Source organism: Vicugna pacos, chromosome 30 (assembly GCF_048564905.1).
Source record: "Vicugna pacos chromosome 30, VicPac4, whole genome shotgun sequence".
NCBI classification, from domain to species: Eukaryota; Metazoa; Chordata; class Mammalia; order Artiodactyla; family Camelidae; genus Vicugna; species Vicugna pacos.
Genome location: NC_133016.1, coordinates 9,259,980 through 9,279,463, shown reverse-complemented (window position 1 = coordinate 9,279,463; position 19,484 = coordinate 9,259,980). Strand labels below are relative to the sequence as shown.

General features: G+C 40.8%; 1 protein-coding gene and 1 long non-coding RNA gene across 3 annotated transcripts in view; one reads left to right on the top strand and one right to left on the bottom strand.

Annotated features, from left to right (window-relative positions):
* The window catches only part of LOC140690530 (uncharacterized), a 94,557-nt gene that overhangs the window by 34,365 nt on the left and 40,708 nt on the right, over nucleotides 1-19,484 (bottom strand). The window contains exon 3 of one of the 2 annotated variants that reach the window (XR_012065843.1): nucleotides 785-830. The exons of the other annotated variant lie outside the window; for it this stretch is intronic. This is a non-coding gene — a long non-coding RNA (uncharacterized lncRNA). The remainder of the gene's footprint in view (nucleotides 1-784; nucleotides 831-19,484) is intronic. 2 annotated transcript variants of the gene reach the window in all.
* Nucleotides 3,437-17,415, top strand: LOC107034643 (ovalbumin-like). The gene is made up of 8 exons (XM_031674360.2): nucleotides 3,437-3,502; nucleotides 6,719-6,901; nucleotides 9,375-9,425; nucleotides 10,375-10,500; nucleotides 11,190-11,307; nucleotides 13,145-13,287; nucleotides 14,956-15,111; nucleotides 16,797-17,415. The coding sequence occupies exons 2-8, from the start codon at nucleotides 6,734-6,736 to the stop codon at nucleotides 17,202-17,204; spliced, it is 1,170 nt and encodes a 389-aa protein (XP_031530220.2). The 5' UTR covers nucleotides 3,437-3,502; nucleotides 6,719-6,733; the 3' UTR covers nucleotides 17,205-17,415.

Below are 19,484 nucleotides of genomic sequence, written 5' to 3'. Positions count from 1 at the left end.
TTATAATTTTCACAAATTGTAACAGTGTGATTAAGTTCTACGAATGAAGGCAGAGGGGCTTTGGAAGCGTGCAGTGGAGGGTTTTAAACTAGTCCTGGAAAGACAGGAAGGCTTCCTGGAGGAAGGACTGTTTCAGTTCAAACCTGGAGGAATGAGTGGAGTAAGGGGAGCAGCAAGAGAGGGGAAGAAGGTTCCAGTAGAGATAATAGCTTACTCCAAAGCCCACACGTGAGAGACCACCGGCTCCTCTGAAGGCCCTAAGTGCAACTGCAGGAAGTTGAGAGCAGGAGGGCAGGAGGGCGGGCTGGGGAGGTGCGGAGAGCACCGTGCACACAACGAGGAGTTCGCCTTTGCTCCAAGCTTGGTGCGATGGCACTGCAGGTCTCTGAGGAGGGGAGTGACACTTTGAAGCTTGCACTTTGTAGGACTGTGTTTGCTGATGTGTGGACAGTGGGCTAGAGTGTTACAAGATTGTTAACAGGGAGCACTGGACGGTGGTCCAGCTGGGAAGTGATGGTGGCTGGGACCAGGGGACAGGTCATGCAGGTAGACAGAAGTGAATAGCACTGACAGATTTAGGAGGTGGCCTGACTCGTTAGGCATTCACGATTGAATGAAAGTGGAGATAAAAGAAGAGGATTTCTCAATATTTGATTTAGAAATCTTTAAATGACAGTAACATCAGCATTTGGGGCAGAGAGGGTGGACGCCAGGAGGAAGGGAAGAGCCCGACTGCAGAGGGGCCCACGGAAGCTTTTCTTGTAATGATCTTTTACTTACTGACCTGCATACTCCCTTTGAGAATCCAATTTGAAAGCTGAAACATGCACCTATAGGAGAATGTATGCAAATAAATTTAGGAAGTTCGAAGATCTCTTTAATCCCAACCATAGACCCACTAGGTTAAAAAATCCTTGTTATATAGATCTAAACTAGAGCTTTGTGGATGGAAGCCATCCATTGTAGCACGAAGCAAGCCAGGGTCAAGAGCCATGGACCACCAGATGGGTGCCAAGTGCTGTGGGATGAGGGCCCCAGGCGTGACCACACACAATCCCTTGTTCCCTTAAACGTCTACAACAATAGGCAGAGACACACACCTTCACTCCGAGCTGCTAGTCAGAGTCTTTACAGACAGAATGCTTTATAGGCAAGAAAACCCAACAAATGTTCTTTTGTTAATAGGGTGTTCACAGGTAATAAAAGCACAGAAGTCATTGAACGATGCCCAGCTATTCCTTTGCCAATAACCCGCTGGTTCTGTGAATAGCCAACTAAAGAATTATTAACTATTTTTTGTTTTGTTTTGTTTTGTTCTAAAGTATCTGTTCTTTGGCTTTCTGGGCGAACAGCGTCTATAGGTGAATCACAGACGCTGGGGAGTTGACAGGATTCTGTTTCCATTGTTAACCCTTCTTTTTCCCCCTTTCCCTTCTTGAATCCAAATTCTCCTCAGGACTGTATGAGAGAAGTGAAGTTCTCTAAATTGGTGGAAATCTGATTCAAAGTACGTTTCTTTGAGACTTCAGAAAAGATTTTTGCGTCATATAGAAGTCCATTTCTTGTCAGAGCATGAGAAATACTGTCCCTTCTCCCTTGCTCAAGGGTCCCCATACAAGTCAACTGAACGATCCAGAAGAGAGGACGGCTAGCTGCAGGGCTTCGGGAGGCAAGCTGGCTCTTTGAGTGGCCAAGGTTTCCTTAAGGAGACAGTCCATGCATCCAGGACGTCTCTTACTAACATTATATGTAATCAGATTGTTTCATTTCTTCCCCTCCCCTTTGAGAATCTGAGAAGCAAGTAGAACCATGGGACATTTTTCTCCTGGCTTGGCAGCCTTCTCCTCTTCACATTAATTAGGGAAAAGCCAAATACTGCCTAAGTGTCTGTAAGGGGGGCATTTGCCAATCCTGTTTCGTGAAGACCACGATCCACGTCTTTATTCCCATATGTAAAATAATTTTATAAAATTCACTGTCAAGTTATCAAAGGAAAACTATCGAATTCGTTTCCTTTTGTAACCAAATATTGGATGCCTGCTTTTATGTTACCCACACAAGTCAGGGGTCATTTAACGGAAATACAAAGGATCTCAATTCTGGCTTTTTCTCCCTTTTTTATTGCCTTGAATCTTTTTATTCCATTAATTAGCCTCTTCTTCCTCTGCACATACTTGTAGTTTGGACACTGTTTTTAAAAATGAGAACTTGTATCTCTATGTATGTATATGCGTGTTTAATTTTATGAAAAGGAGCTAGTACACGTGTCCGGATTTCACTTTAGTCACTCTTAATTAGTGTTAGCTAATCATTTGTTAGAAGGATTCTTTTTTTAAAAAAGCAAAACTATATGCCTTGATTTTTAGAGCAAATACTTTAAAGGCATAGTTGTTTTCTGTATCTAACAGTCTGTTTTCATTTTGTTTTGTTTTGGTTTTTAGATTCCTCTTATAACTGAGATCTCTATATTTGTCTTTCTCTGACATTTCACTTAGCATAAGACCCTCTAGCTCCATCTGTGTTGTTGAGAGTGGCAAGACTTCATTCTTTAGGGCTGAGGAATATTTCATTGCACACACACACACACACACACACACACCCCACATCTTCTTTATCCATTCATCTATCCACGTACACAGGCTGTTTCTGTATCTCGGTTACTACAAATAATACTGTAATCAACACTGGTATGCACATATCTTTTCAAATTAGCATAAATACCCAGAAGTGAAACTGCTAGATCATAAGGCAGTGCTATGTTTATTTTTTGTTTGTGAAACTCTTGTTTCAGTTTTGAATGAATGTTCTGGATCACAGTATAAAAAGTATTTATAGGGGCTGAAAATCTCGGAAGAGATGATCTCTAAGCCTCTTCATCTCTGACATCCTGGGATGCTGTCCCGGTCTCTCTCTGAGTTGGAGCTACAGCTGCCCTTGCTTCTCCTGGGAATCCTGCCTACATTTGCCCTGAGATAGGTTTGAAATCCTTACTCAACAAGGGTTACTCTGTGTCCAGCTGCCTCTGCGCCAGAGAGAACAGCATTTCATTCACCACGTCTCATCCGAGCAGCCAGGGGAAGACACCTTTTGCCAATTCACAAGACAGAAGCCTCTTCTCTGGTTTTTAAACTCCAATAATTTGTTGTTATAGATGGAGAGTTTGTGTAACATAGATACACACATTACAGCTCATTTAAAAATACCACATAATTTATGACATAAAATCCATGCCATTAAATGTTTTATTCATTCTTTTCTACATCTCTTCAGTCCACATCCATGTTGAGCCAGGGGAGCAGCATACTTTACAACGCACACGTCAGCTGGCCAACTCTCTACCCCTAGGTATAAATACATCACATCACTTCACAATGCAAGGGAAAATCACTTGTGCAACCAAATTCTGAGCAGACGGGAGGAGTACTCTCTGTGCTGAGTGCTGTGTGTGTCTGCGTGCCGCGGACACAGCTCTGGGCTCGACTCTGACCAATCTGAAAACAAGGTAAAAATGCAGACACTCAATTATATCTATTTGGCCATGATTCTTGCAGTTGGTGGTGAGTTCTCACTAAGTATCGGAGAAAATACTTAGTTGTAATCCAAGGAAGAGGGCTGTGAGAGGTGCCGTGGTTTGGGGGATGGTGGTGGGATGCGCAGATTTAAAACAAGGCAGTGTGTGGCTCTCTTTTCAGCTCTTCATAGCCACTGAGGGAGCTTTCTGATGTCACGGTTTCCAATACTGCAGAGAGCCATTTCTATTCCCGATCTTTATTCTTAGGTTAAGGTGAGGACTTTGATGATGATTGAACCGAGGCTGGATAAGATTTTTTTTTTTAAAGAGAAGTAAGCTTTTTTCCCCCTTTGTTCCACAAATAAAGCTGGCTGAGTTGGCTGTCTGAATAAGGAATTTGTTTGTAAATATATACAAACACATAAGGAGAAATTGTGCTATGTGGTACCACAATTCAGCTCCTCTTTTTCTAGGCTGTGTGCCGGAGAAGTCAACGCGCTGGAGAGGAAAACTGAATGTTTATTCTGAATCTGATGTTTTCTAACCGTGTGGACTTGAGCAAGTCATGCGACCCCACAGGCTCACTTCAGTTTCCCCATTTGTAGAATTAATTTGGGGACACGATACTCTCCTTCTCAGATTTGTGACTCCTCTTTGAGTTCAATCCATAATCTTTGAAGGAAAAAGGAGGACAATATCATTGAGTAATTTTTCTATTTAGAGACTTTATATTTATTATCACATTTAACGCTGAACAACAACATTGTCAGGTAGGTATCTGCTACCCTCCCTATTTTATAAACACAGGTTCAGGGTAGTCAGGGAAGTTCCTCACATGCATAGCAAAAGGCAGAGTTCGTGTCAGAACTCACGTTTGTCTGATTTAAAGCTCTTCACTATGAAGACCCGTGATTAGTCATTTCAACTAAGTGTCTCTTCGGCAAAGCAAACGTGTTTCTAGGATTCTGTAAATCTACTTAAAATTATCTGGGGCCACCAAAAGATGTTTTTTGATTGTAGGGTAACCATGTAAGTTGCCAGGGGGCAGGGCTCCCCAAACAGTTGAGTGAGGGGGTAGAAAACAATGGGCCAACGATCTCACAAACCCAAGAAACAGGTCCTGGTCTGAATGTCTACTTCTATTTTCTTGTGAACTTGAACTCCACCTGACCCCCATTTTCTCCCCTACTCCATTCCCAGTTACATGACAATGAGATAACAGATGTATACTGGTGTCTTAGAGGCTTTTACTTTCATGTTTATGGGAAGAGAGTGGTAGCTTTTCAAGCAAGTCATAACATTTCTAGTCCCTAGGAAATGTCAGCACCCAGCCCAACCAATGTATTTCAACTTGCTCTTCTCTGTGTCGGAATTCTTTAGGCTGTTTTATTGGAACCACACCCCTAGGCTGGGAAAAGTTGCAGCTGGGCCTCCAGATACTGGCAAGACATTATATAAGTTAAATCCTTCAGAAAAGAGAGAAATAAGGCTTTTCTATTTATATTCTCACCCAAAACCCGGCAACTACAAACTTTCTGTTCCTTGTGTTCTTTTAGGAAACACACCACATTGAGTCTCCTTCCCCTTTTAAAACATACAGGATGAATAAGCATTTTCCTAAGATTTTCTGATTTTTCTAAGACTGAGGTACACCATTTGTTTCAACAGCAGACAAGGGGGAGAAGTTTACTCTAATTCCAATACCTTAATCAAAGCCCCTCAGGTATCTTTAGTGCAATGTAAGACAGCAGTACAGCCACCAAATATACAGACTCGCAGCCTCCTGTATCCCAAACCCTGACCAGGGATGCTAAGCAAAGTCAGCAATGGGGCCATTTGAGCAAGGCTCCTCAGGGAGCAAAATTTAAGGAGGCTTGTATGACTGAGCGCCAAGTGCCTCCCTAAATTTTATTCAATGGGTGGCTCATCTTATTTTATTTTAATTATTTAGTTTTACTGAAGAGCAGTTGATTTACACTGCGGGTGGCTCATTCTCAAGGAGGTGCGCACTCCCAGGATCAGGGTCACAAAAGCACAGGATTAACATATTAAAGTGAGTGCTTCCTGAAGTTTTTGCCCTGTAGGGTCTTCCCTCCCCTTGGTCCCAAACTCCAAGGCGGTTCTTCAAAATAGCCCCCAACAGCGAAGAGAAGATGCAGAGAAAGGATTCCACAGCCCGTGGGGCTCTGTTACCTGATTCCCCCGAGCACCGGGTAGAATCAGAAATGCTCAGGTTCCCCATTACCCTCTAACCTCATTCTTCCACACAGTGCCCAGAGCAAGGGGCGATTTAACGAGGGCAGGAAGGAAGGAGGGAATGAAAGACCGTCCTTCTCCCTGGAACAGCCCTCTTCCGTGACTTTGTGCCGCCCCCGGCGGAGAGGCTCAGCGCTCCTGAACCCTGGTGTGACCGTGAACAGCCACTTGAAGGCACCAAGCCCAGGGGAGCTCGGCCAGCCCCACAGACCCTAGAACAGGGAGCTCTGCCTTTCTTGAGAAATATCTGCGGATGGCTTCATAGAAGGAAGTAGGATAATAATTCTGTAGGACTCTTACGTGCTTAGTTACATTTCTCCTCCTCTTAAAAACACCTATAAAAGAACACTCTCCACTGTATACATTAACACTACCACCAACCCACCGTGGGCACATGTGCACTTTGAGATGCTTTTCTAGTGGTGAAAATGGGATTTGGGTGGTGGTCCTTACTCTCTCCCTGTCAGTCCCTTTACGCATTTTTGAAAGACCCTGTGAGGTCATGTGTCCATTGGGATCAGTATTAATTACAACGCTGTCCTGTTTGTCATCACTCTACCCAAGGGGGCTAATGCAGGTAACAATAACAAGAATGACAATGTTCACTGACACATTTGGCCACCTGCTACAGGCAGGCATGCTGCCCGGTGCTTTATAAACATTACAGGGGTCGATCCTACAAGGAAGCTGTTATTTAACCACTTTTTCAGAAGAGAAGACAGAAACTTGGAGAACTTAAGTAACCGGCCCAGGGACACAAAGCTAGAATGTGGCGGAACTGGAAATGCATTTGACTCCAAAGCCTGTGTTCTTTTTGTTTCCACGAAGCCCCTCTTTGAGCATCTAGTGTTTACAGAATAGAAGTAATTTTTACTCTCAACTGAAATAAACTGAGATAGTAGCATTTTGACGTAATGTTTGCTGTTGTTGACAGCTGCCTTTGGATTCCAGACCCCAGGTGAAGCAATGGAATCACTCAGTGCAGCAAATGCACAGTTCTGCTTTGAGGTCTTTAAAGAGATGAGCTATGACCACACGGTTGAGAACATCTTTTTTTCTCCCTTGAGTCTCCTGTCCACCCTGACTGTGGTGCTCTTTGGGGCCAGAGGCGACAGTGCGTCCCAGATGGAAAAGGTATGTCACAAACACATGTTCAGTCGTGTCTAGAAGACAATCAAGTAGAAATTCCAGACGCTGTTCTGTTATGGAGATGTCACAGATGCCCAGCTCTGCATACACAAGAGAATGTCCACCTGCACTTACGCTTACCTATCAAATTGGCTCTTTTAAAAAGGTGCAAAAGGTAAGAGTTCCCATAGCTCTGTCCTGAGGGGTAGTGGATGAGGGGGGTGCAGCAGATGCAGAACCTGGAGAGGCACTCAGTGAGGCCAGCCTGGCCCATGGCAAAAATCAGGATTCCCCACCTCCACCCATATGCATCGTCAGGTCCCCAGGGCCTTCCTGCTGTGGGTCACATGGAGAATATTTTGCAAGGATTTACAAGCTATGCAATTACATTTCCAAGGAGATCACAAGTGCTTTAACTCAACCAGTAATTTTGGGTGAGTGGAAAAAATGATTCTGAGTAGGCATCTTTCAACACACTGCAATCATCTCTCTGCTTATTATGGAGGGAATGATGACCTAGTGGAGCACAGCTGCACTCCAGTCGGGATTTAAATTGGAAGTGAATTTGGAAAGCTCGAGTCAAACTCTAAATTTAATTACGTATTTAAACTCAAGAAAAATTCAATGTCTTGGGTTCAGTTTGATTCTATTTCCATGCATTGGCTGAATAGGCTTTACCCATAATAGGTGCTCAATCAATGCACGTTGGTGGAGAGGGAGGGCTAGTTGAGAACGAGGAGGTTGTGGGAATTTTTACAAGTCATCCTGGGATGAGCATGTGTAGAGTCACTCCTCTCTCTCGCCCTCCCTTCAAAGTGACAGCGTGCTGGCTGGTGGCTCCACCTAAGCTTGTGCGAACTTCAGGTCGTGCCACCAGAGAGACGGCGTGCTCACTGTGCCGAGGGCACAACTCAGGCAGAGAGAGGCTGGAGTGGAAATAATTCTTTGTCTTTTTTGATAGCCAACAAGCCTGAATTAGAAGAGAACCAAATAATTCAGATTTTTCTCTTGCTGCTTTCCATACAAAATGGAGAAAATTCCTCACATTTTCTCCCTGGTAATGATTCTTCCACGGCTGAGCCAAACACTCAGAATTCCAGGTTCAACCATCTTGCTTTCTTTTGATGACGATGATGATTGACATTCATGACCACTGAAGCAACATTAGGGGGCGCCAGGCAGGCAGAGTCCATAGATGATGAAACAGTACGTTCTATGCTACAGGAGAAAACCAAGCAATCTCAGAACTGAAAGAAATCATAAAATCCCACTCTCCTCTCTAGGCTTTAATCTCCACTGGGACCCTGCAGGCAAGAGGCTGTTCAAAGTCCTCTGAGAAGGCAGAACTTAACAGTGTGAGGTCGCTTTTTAACAAACATTCAGACAATTCTATGTTTTAGAAAGTTCTTCCTGGCCTTCAGCTAAAGCCTACCTCGCCATAGCCATCGCTCCTTTATCATTTTCCTGTTCTTAAAAGACACACATAAAAAAATTATGTCCTCTTCATGTGCATTTAAAGAAAGTTATAATGTCTACTCTGCTGTCTCTTATCCCATGTTCACTCCAGAGACTCACACAAAACATGCTAAATGTACCCACCCTTTCAATATTTAGAGAGAGCTGCAGTGTTTTATTCCATCTATTCTCCAATGAAGGCTTTAGGAAACTATGGTTATACCCCAGTTACGTCAATAGGACTAGAGCAAACATTAACTCTTAGTGGAGAGAATGCTCCTAAAATCCCCGAGGGATACTGTGAGCATCAAATCAGACAATGTTTATGAAAATAATTTTTAAACAATTACCTATTATATGAATTCAGTCATTATCTTTGTTCAGTGAACAACCAATGCTATTAATTGCCTGACAATAAATTAAGATTTATTCATTTATCCATACAACTATTTATTCTTCATTCAACAAATTCATTCATTCATTCATTCATTCATTCATTCATTCAACAAAATTTATTGGGTTCCTACTGTGTTTCACATCAGGAAGGGTAGGGATGAAGAAATTAAGCGACAATACAAATGAGTAGGCCTGAGTTGATTTTAAAACACTCTTTTAAAGCTTCCATTTGCATTTGATCATAAAGGTTATAAAGGTAAATACGAGTGAGTGCCTACAGGTCATCCCTCAGTCTCTAATGCTTAGACTTCTGCCTAAGAGCACATGGAAGATTTTGCTTTTCAAACACATTTGTCTGCGTTTTTAAAAAATGAGGGAGCAAAATTAATACAGAGTTAAGAGAAAGGTGAGGCCGGATCATAGAAGGCTCATAAAAATGTAGGGGCTTAACATTTACAGCAAGAAAGTGATTCGCTGTATCACTGTCTGGTCTTTTGAAGTAGTATTTGCATAGCCTTTTAAAAATACATATTTTTGTACTGAAGCAGTCAGTTTACAATGTTGTGTCAATTTCGGGTGTACAGCATTTGTATACCCTTTGAAAATGGTTCTCTGTTTCTCATTGTAGGTGCTGCACTTGGATGAATTAACGAGAACTGCAAATTCTTCAAACACAAGGGTAGATACAATTCCTACTTTTCTTTTTACTTCTTTTATGGCAGTCAATGAGGACTAAAGGCTTAAGGCAATAAAACAGGGTATTTATTCCAGAGGTGTTCTGAGCCTAGAATACAGACACATACAGTCAAACTCCTGCGTACACTGTTTTAAAATAATCATGTTGAGATTTTGAAATAAGAGATGACAAAATGGGGACTCTCAAAAATTTGAAGTAGAGACAATTAGCCTTTAAGAAAAAGGGCTATTTCTTCCCTTGGGCAGTAAGTACAGAAAGGAGATGATTCTCAAAGAGTTTTCATAATGGAACCCCCCCAGGTATCCAGACAGTAAAAGTGCCTCTGACAGTGGCTGGACCAGAGTGAGTGCTCAACGGCTATACATATATATACACGTTGTTTTTGAAAATGTAACTAACGATGTCTTCTCTTTATGAGTGTTATTGTTTAATGTTTTTTCCATGTTGCTAATTTCTAGGGAACATTTGTAATGTGGACCTTCATTTGGTGGTCTGTGACTTTCCCACTATTATCTACAGAGGGGGCTACTAAGACCAAACTCCATTGCCCAGAATTCTAAATTATTTCAAAAATTTAGCAACACATTTTTCCTGATACCAATTATATTAAAATTAATGTGCCAGTATTGATAGGTGTGCTCTGGGCCACCTTGTGGAGGAGACAGGTCAAGCTTGACCAGGGCAGGGACCTTACCAAGTCGTCCCTCACACCTGTAAGGTGATCATGAGACACTGTAATCAAATTGTCAGTGTGGTGAAAAGCAAACATTTCAGTATGTCCCAACAGTAGAATTAGCCTTTGATTCTATTTGTTTTTTGAAATAGCACGTCCCAATGCAAAACCAAGAGCCTCTTTTCTAACCTCAGTTGATAATTAAGTGTGTGATACCACAGCCAGCCCGTTTTCAAGTATTTTTTACCTTCACCTTAGTGTGAACAAGATACAGGGGTCCACTCACACATTCAAGCACTCCTTTCTGATATCACCAAGTCCAGTCACAGTCAAGTCCATGTGGCAAGTGGAATGTTTGCAGAAGAAGCCCATCCATACCTCCCGGTGAGTGAAAATAAAACATTTTCCCATAAGTTAGGGAGAAGCCTTCCTTTTCTGTCTCCGTTTAATTTATCCTAGCATTGTTTGTGCTGTTAAAATGGTAAGAAAGTAGAAAAGATTTAATATATACACCCATATATTTAGATAGATAGATGCTATATATAAAATATACAATGTATATTTCATGTAGAAAAATAATATAGAGTTTAAGATTCTAATTTGCAGATGCTAGTTTGTAACATGTTCAGTTATGTTTCAGATGGGCCCAAGTGAAGTGAAAAGAGCATAAATTTTATGTAGCTTGTGATTAACAACACCACTGCCAGAATTTTTACATCGATAATAAAAGAGAAATTAGTTCTTTGCAACCCCAAGTTGAGGACTCTAATTATGCTAAGTCTGATTATCCTAGTTATGAATATAAGGTGCAATCTCACAGGCTGAAAAGAAAGAGAAATAACCTGGTCATGAAAATAACATCCTGTCGTAACTTGTTCATTTTACTTAACTATCTTCTGAACACATGACAAATGTATATATTTTTACTAATTGGGCCTAGTTAGGCCTGCTTTAATGGTATTTTACATATCTCTGCCCCTATTTAGGTATAATTCCTACCATGTAGGATCTAAATGTGTTAAAATCAACATTCATTTGCTGTGTCTCTTCTTTTCTTTATGCTCATTTTATAGGAATATTTAGACTGTATTGAACAATTATATAACCTAAAACCTGAAAATTTGGATTTCAAAAATAATTTAGAAGAAGCTAGAATGCAGATTAACTCATGGATTGAAAACAAGACAAAAGGTAAGAGATCTGAGACTTCCTTTTTTCCTCCATCTTCTTCTTCTTCTTCTTCTTCTTTTAGGCAATTCAATAAAATGCTCTCATCTTTAAAAAGTATCCTTGGACAATTCTGACAAACGAGTGTCAGGACACAGAGCGTTTCCAGTCACCCTGAGCACTTCCTCCACACCTGCTCCCAAGCAACCACTGATCTGATCCTACTATCAGAGGTTGGTTTTGCCTATTCCAAAATCCCAAATAAATCGGGGGTATTACAGTGTGTACTATTTTGTGTTCTGGTTTTTTTTTTTTTCCCAATCAGGGTATTATTTTTCAGAGCATTCATGTTTTTGGATAGATCAGTGGTTCATGTCTTTTTACTGCTGGGACGTATTCCACTGCATAAATAGACCACAGTCTGTTTATCCATTCTCTTCTTGATGGACATCTGGGCTGTATCTAGTTCTGGGCTATTACGAACAATGTTGCTATGAACAGTTTTGTAAAAGGCTTTTGCAGACTTATTTTTTTTTTTCATTTCCCTTGGGTAAATACTATGTATAAATGAGGCTAGATGAATGTTTAACTTTTTAAGAAACTGCCAAATAGGTTTCCGAAGTGACTGAACCGTTTTACATCCTCACCAGCACTGTATGATAATTCCAGTTACTCCAAGTCCTCTCCAATTTTTGGTGGTGTAAATATTTTTTATTCAAGTGTTTTAGTGGATGTGTAGTAGTACCTCATTGTGGTCTCAATTTGCATTTTTCTGATGACTAAAAACATTGAGCATCTTTTTTATATTTGTCTATTGGCCATTAATATATCTTTATTTATGAAGTCTCTGTTCAAGCTATTTGCCCATTTTTCAGGTGTGTTGTTTACTTTTTGTTATTGAGTTGCAGGAATTCTTCACATATGCTGGATACAAATATTTGGTCAGATGCGTGTATTGCTAATGTTCTCTCCTAGTCCGTGTCTTGTGTATTTATTTTCTCAACAGTATTTTTGATGAGCAGAAGTTTCTAATTTTAATGAAATTCAGTTTATCAATGGTTTGTGCTTTCTGTATATTCTCTAAGAAAGTTTTGCTTACCCAAGGTTGCAAAGGTATTCTCTTCTGTTTTCTTGCAGTAGATTTTTTGTTTTAGTGTTTACATTTAGGTTTATGATCCATCTCAAACTGACTTTTATGTAGGATGTGAAAGAGGGAGGAAAGTTCTTTATTTTTTCCATATGGAAAACCAGTTGCTGTAGCACCAGGGGCTGAACATCTCAAGACTTTTTTCATTTCATAAAATGAAAGCTCATGACATCTTCTGATCAATTTTACTCCTGAGGAGTGAGAAGGCATAAAAAGCAGAAAGTCTTTCTTTTGCAACTTTCCCAGTGATCTCTCCTGCTTGATGTAGTAGAAAGTCACTGCCAAGTAGCAGTGGTGACCTGCAAAACCAGCGACTCAAAACTCATTGTCTTCAGCACAGGGTGGTGCCAGGAGGAATGTTACAGGAAAGTCAAACTTGAATGGTTAATATGTTTGTATTATAAACCACCTCTTAACTGGGTAACATAATGTTATACAAAGTAATCAGGCTTGTTAACTTCTACAGCCATAAAATAGGCAGACAGGTGAAACACTCACCTAGTTTTCTTCTGCATCCTACGTTCTTTATTTATTAAACAATTATGAGTACTTTAGATACGTTGCTCAAAAATCTTTTTGGTGCATCTGAAGAGATCGAGTGGCAATTACTTAAGTAAATTCAAAGATGGGTCAAAATCAAATGCAAAACCAATGAAACCAATTCACACTCCATGACTGATCAGGAACGATCTCACTCTGTTACTCTTCCCAAAGGTGAAATCAAGGACCTCTTGCCACCCAATAGCCTCACAGCCTCTGATCAGCTGGTACTGGTAAATGCCATCTCCTACAGAGGGACCTGGAAGTATGCATTTCAGAAAGACCAAACCACAGCAATGGCTTTCAGGCTGGACGAGGTAGTCTCATGGCTTAATTATTTTTTTTTTCTCTTTTAAAGGTAATCCTCAAAAATTTTGCTTTAAATTTTTTAAATTATTCTTGGCCTTAGGGAGGTAAATTAATTTCCAAGTGACTGTCCTAGCTGCATACCCAACAAAGTCCAGGTTTAGATTACAAGACTTTTTGTTGTTGTTATTGAAACTTTCTTTTAAATTCTCCATAGTATTTTTTAACTTATTTTGATACTTGTAGCCCTACAGTTGCCAAACTGAAAAACTAGTTTAAAACATAGACCTTGGAATGGTTTAAAGCAGGTTTGGGTTTTGGACTAAGCTTACACCATTATTAAACAATTGACTTTCTGTGAACTGGAAATAAAGTCAGATGGAATGAAATAACTTCAACAGTTGCTTGCAGAAATAACATGCTTGCAGGTCAATTGTAAAATGGGTGTGATCTTGAGAGGCAAAGCAAAACTGGTAAACAAGATTCTTAATCAAAATAAAAGGTTTCAGGTATACTGTCCTATTATCCTCAATCTTCTCAACTTCTGTCCTTTGTGCCTCCAAAGTATCCTAAATATCAGGCTGCAACCAAAATAAGACATGTTGTTTAATAAGAAAGAATGGATCTGAATATTAGAATCAAGTTCCTATACTATCAGCTGCATTCTCTAGCCAAACATATTAGTCACATCTGGAATCATCCAGTATTATCCTTCCAAAGAATACTGCCATCAGATATCAAGGTCATAAAACATACAGTGGAATTATGTATTTTTTGCAGCTGTAGCTTTTTTTCTTTCAATGCAGATTCCAGAGCCATATTCCTGGAGATTCTGATTTGTAGGAAGTGTTTGAGTATTTGTATTTTTAAGTAACACCTGTATGTCCTTCCAAGAATCAGCCACATTTGGGGACCACAGTATAGGAAAAATGGAGTGAAGGTGTTAGCAGGATTCACAGAGAGATATTTTAAAGGCGTGAGCATACCCCAAAGTGAGCAGACTTTCTACCGGAAACAATAAATTAGAATCTTTATCTTCACAGTAAAATCTGGTCCATGTGGTTTACTTACATGATGCAGACAGCTTTATGTTAAAACTAGCCTTTCAAAGAGGAACACATAAAGTATGGTTATGGTCATAACTAAATTTCCTTAAAAGTCATCTTATTATGTGCAAGTCACTGAGCACTTTGTTGCATTCTCAGTGGCTTCACAGCTATTTTGTGATCTGTACCCGCGTGCCGCAGACTCGGCCGTGTTAGTCATACTTCACTTGAGCTGGAGAGATTTCTAAATTATGTTCTTCAGAGGACCTAACTTGACTTTTCAAAAAATGCTTATCATGATGAGATCTTATGATGCGTATTTCTCAGCCCTTTGAAGTTGAATTAACTGTTTCTGGGCATCAAAAACATACTATTGAGTAAATATAATATATTGGAAGACATAAGCATTTTAAACATTTCGTATTTCAGCAGCTACTTTTTTTAAGCGACCCTCCCTGCTTTAAATCCTTACAATAATGATCAGTCATTGATATTTCTGTGGGGAGATGAATAAATTTTGTTTTGGTCACTCATCGTGGGCAACTTTGGAGGATGAAATGTAAGTTCCCCGGGCCTTAAATGGAAACATAGAAAGGAATCACCTTTGTTGTCTCTCCGTGTTCACTCTTCCAGTCCCAGAGCAAGTCTGTTCAGATGATGCGGCTGCAAGGACTCCTGAAACTGGGCTCCATCAAGGAGCCTCGGGTGCAGGTCCTTGAGATGCCGGATGCAGAGGATCACCTGAGTATGGTCATCGTCCTACCCAGCGAGGACGTCGGCCTGGGACAGGTAAACCACTGAGTCTCTGCAGCCACGGCCACAAGTAAAGGTGCCGTGCTTGAGAATGACACATGCAGGAAGCTGGGGCATTTAAAACAACCGTTTAAACTACTCCTCAGTGCAATGCTACGTCCACTTGAAAAACAGCAGAAGCCCCAAATAAAGCACCCACACACTAAGATATGCTGCTTCTACTTGTTTCAGTTTTAGGTTTTCCAAGCACAGTCATACGCATCCTCTTGCAGTCTTTACAGATCACCATAGTTATTCTGCATGTCTTTTAAAAAATATTTTTGTATAGTGTGCACTGACGCCTCTTTTGGACCTGCCACCAACCAACTCTTTTGCACCAACATGCGATGCTCAGCCTTTCCCTTTGTTTGCTTCTCTGGTGCCCCACGTGGACCCTCCTGTTCCGCATCCTGACCGCGTGTCTTGCTCTCTGCATTGGTACAAGTCTGTTCCTCAGAAATTTGCTTTAAATCCCTGTCTTTCCTCCCTTTCTTCTGTTTTTTATGCTTCTCCCAATTCTGTGTTGCTCCCACCAACTTCTCAGTGGATAAAGACTTTCTCCTGTTATAATGCTTGACATTAATTCACCACTGTGGATGAGGGCCAATATCCCCAGTTTCTTAAATGAGTATGAGTTGAAGGTGTTATACGGTGAATGACAGTTCCACGCAAAATAGTTTTGGTTTTTTTCTGCTTGAGATCACGTTGTTTGGTGTCTAGCCCACCTACCTCCTGATAGATTCCACTTACAACATAGTCCAAATGAGCCATAGAAAGCATGAACTTCCCCAGTAAGGAGAACCAGAATGAGGAGAAGCCAGAAAAAGTCTCATATGGGGAACGGATGAGAAAAAGGGCAGTGATTTAGGGAGAACGTTGATCACATTAAAATATTTAGTTGTCACATGGAAGAAATGGACTAATTTTGTGTGGCTCCGAGAGTGGGACCTAAAACTAATAGGGACAAATGACAGGGAAGCAGATTTATGGTCAAAATGGGAAAGGCCTTTCTTGCAAGCTGAGCTGTGCAACCACAGAGCCAGGCTGTTTATAAAAAGAAGGTTATTGATGGAAGGACGCTTCAAGCAGGTGCTGATGGATGTCACAAACGCACCTCAGGGGGCCTTCTCCATAGTCTCTTTCATGTTTAAGATTCTTCAATTCTAATGACCTAGAAATGTTACTTGCTTTGATATAAATTCAGTCTCTATGGATGCCTGACTAACGAGAATTCTGGCTTCAGCTGAGGCAGAAAGTTACACTGATCAGCTTAGAATTGCGATTTCTGTTGTCAGCATCCAAGGATCTCAGGTTCCAAAGATGTCTTTTCATGTGGCCAATTAGATAAATTGTACTATTATAACACATAAATAATGAAGCTTATAGAGGGATCGTAAGAGAAACAAAAGTAGAAATCCCCTATGATAATCTGCTGCTTTTCCAAGTGGCTCCTGGATGGTGTGCCAAGGCATAGATCCCAGGGCCATGTGCTTCAACTTCAGTTATTGGACATGGTGGCATTTCCCCTACTTGTTTTATTACATAGAATCAGCTTTCCAAAATGACAATGAGAAGTAGCCTTACCTTTTTATAACCTGACATTCAGCCCTCAGGGTTTCACATTTTGGCATCATTTTATTTTCTAAATAAAAATGTTTTTCTTTTGCTTCTTGCTCTCATAGGTTACCAGGGAAATCACTTACGAGAAACTAAATAACTGGTTAGGCTCAGCCAACATGAAAGACGCAGCTGTGGTTCTGCACCTGCCCCGGCTCCGACTCGATGGGTACCATGAAGACCTGACTTCCATTCTGGCAGCTCTGGGAATGACTGATGTCTTCGATCTCTCACGGGCTAACTTGTCTGGCGCAACTGCAGGAGGCGGCCTCGTGGTCTCCAAGATAATCCATAGGGCCACGCTGGAGGTTACTGAGACTGGCTCAGAATCCACGTTTACCAACCAAACAAGCAAAGTGGAAAATCCTGAAATCGTCAAGGTGGATCGTCCTTTCCTCTTGTTTATCCTACACAAGGAAACTAAGATGATTCTCTTCTACGGCAGAGTCTCCACCCCTTCAGGAAGGAACTGAATTTATACTCAAACCACCTTCCGATTCCTCAAATTAGCTGGATTTTATGAGTTTGTAGACAACACTCTGTGAAGGTACAGCTAAAAGAGATACTCCTTTGCTTCTTGGCAATGGTTTCCTTTCAGCTATCTCGTGTAGAATATCCAGCCCATCCACCTCTTCTTGGTTTGGTTCACTTTGGTTAAACAATTTACAATATGCTATTATTTGCGCTTATTAAAAAATTACGATCAATACTACTTTTTTCCTCTCTTAAAAAATGAACAGCTTTAGTGAGAGATAATTCTCACACCATAAAATTCACCACTTGTTTATGTCTATTCACTTTAACTGAAGTACAGATGACTGGCAGTGTTATATTAATTTCAGGGGTAAAATACAGTAATTCAATATTTTTACAGATTCTACTCTATATGAAGTTATTATAAAATATTGGCTATATTCCCTGTGCTGTACATTGTATCCTTGTATCTTATTTTTTAATAACTAGTGGTTTGTGCCTTTGAATCCCTTCCTCCTACGTTGCCCCTCCCACCCCCCTCCTCACTGGTAACTAGTGGTTTGTTCTTTGTAGCGGTGAGTCTGTTTCTGGTTTGATATTACTTTCTCAGGTAGACTTCAACTTGCTCAGACCTTCGTTAATACGTTGCCAAAACCCAGAATGCCTTTTTCCAAAGAAGCAATATTATTCCATGAGATTAGGTCACCAAGTTATTTCTTCAAAACTTGGTTACCTCACCTGCAGCTGAACTAATGCTGCTAGCAAGAGGCACTGACCTCCACTGCGTGTATGGTCAAGTACCAGGCACTCAGAGGAATTATCTCATTTAATTCCCACCCAAACCCTGAGAGGCAGGAATTACTGTTGTCTCATTTAAAGACGGGAAACTGAGATGTGGATTTAGTAATTTAACACGCAAAGGGCAAGTGGCAGACTGGATGTTCAAACCCAGAAAGTTGGGTACCAGACTGCAGCTCTTGACCACCAGCTACCCTGTCCTGCTCACAAGTCTACATTCTGAGACTCAGAACCAGGACCCTTATGGTAGAAAATGGAGCAGAAAGAAAGGGAAGAAAGTTATTTTTCTCCTTTCCCTCATATAGGGATGGGCATGGTTGAAATAACACTTGTAGAAGATTTTCAAGTTTACAAGTAATTGAGTACTTGAAATCGTTTAATAGACACGCGTGTTTCCATTTTGTGCTCTTTCTCTCTTCCTGTGCCCCTCTCCACTTCTTATTCCCACTCTGTCATCACCAAGCTCTTCTTCCTCCCGGCTTCCAGGTGCCCAGCATCTCAAGTCCCTCTCCAGAGACACTGAAAACAAAATGAAAAGAACCCTGGATTTGGTGTCAAGGGATCTCAGCCAAAATGCTGACTCTGTGCATTTAGTAGCTGCCAGGTTTGGGCGAAGCATTCACCTCCCAGAGCTCAGTCTCATTCTCTGCAAGGGGGACGTTCCAATCCCACCTTGTCCATCAGGCTGCTGGGAGATTCAAAAGCTATCACACACAGCAATGCCTGATAAGCTGTTGTTAACTTTCAATCACATGCTGCCAACATGTGCCGTCCAGGGTCGCTGCACAAGGGGCCCAAAGAATCCCCTTTGGGTCATCTTTTTTTTTCCTGTCTGCTTTCTACCTCTCTAATGGGGAAAATGTTACTCCTTCATGCTGTGTGCAGATCTGATTATCTACTACCGATTATTTGTGCTGTAATTTGCAATCATTCTGCATTTTTAGTTTTATCTGGTGAGAATGAGTCAGGGAAACAGTTTTGAGTATTTGTCCCCAATATTTAAAGTTTGAATTATGCCTCTATTTCTAAGTGTGTTGGGCACAAACTCCAGTTTACAGATAGTTCAATCCCTTTGCTCATGTCAGAACTTAAAAAAAATCGTTTTTACCATTCAACTTTAAATTTACTAACATAATAAATCTAATATTAACCATTAAGTTATTTGACTGGTGACCTGTACCAGGCGAATCATTCCAATGACTCACCATAATGGGATTGTTTCTAAATCTTCACTACCTCGAAACTTAGATTTTAACAGCTTTAGAGACTGGATATAGCAATTATATTTTGAGAGAACTAAACAAAAATTCTGTAATATGTAACTACCAAAGAAATAGTCACAATACTGTACTATTACACATTTGCTGGTTGCCTAGAGTAGTTCGCGCTGAGTCACTCTGCACACCCTGTGCTCTACAAGTGACTTGATACACCCTAATAACACAGCCCCGGAGTTTGTTGTAAATAATTTCCATTGTCTA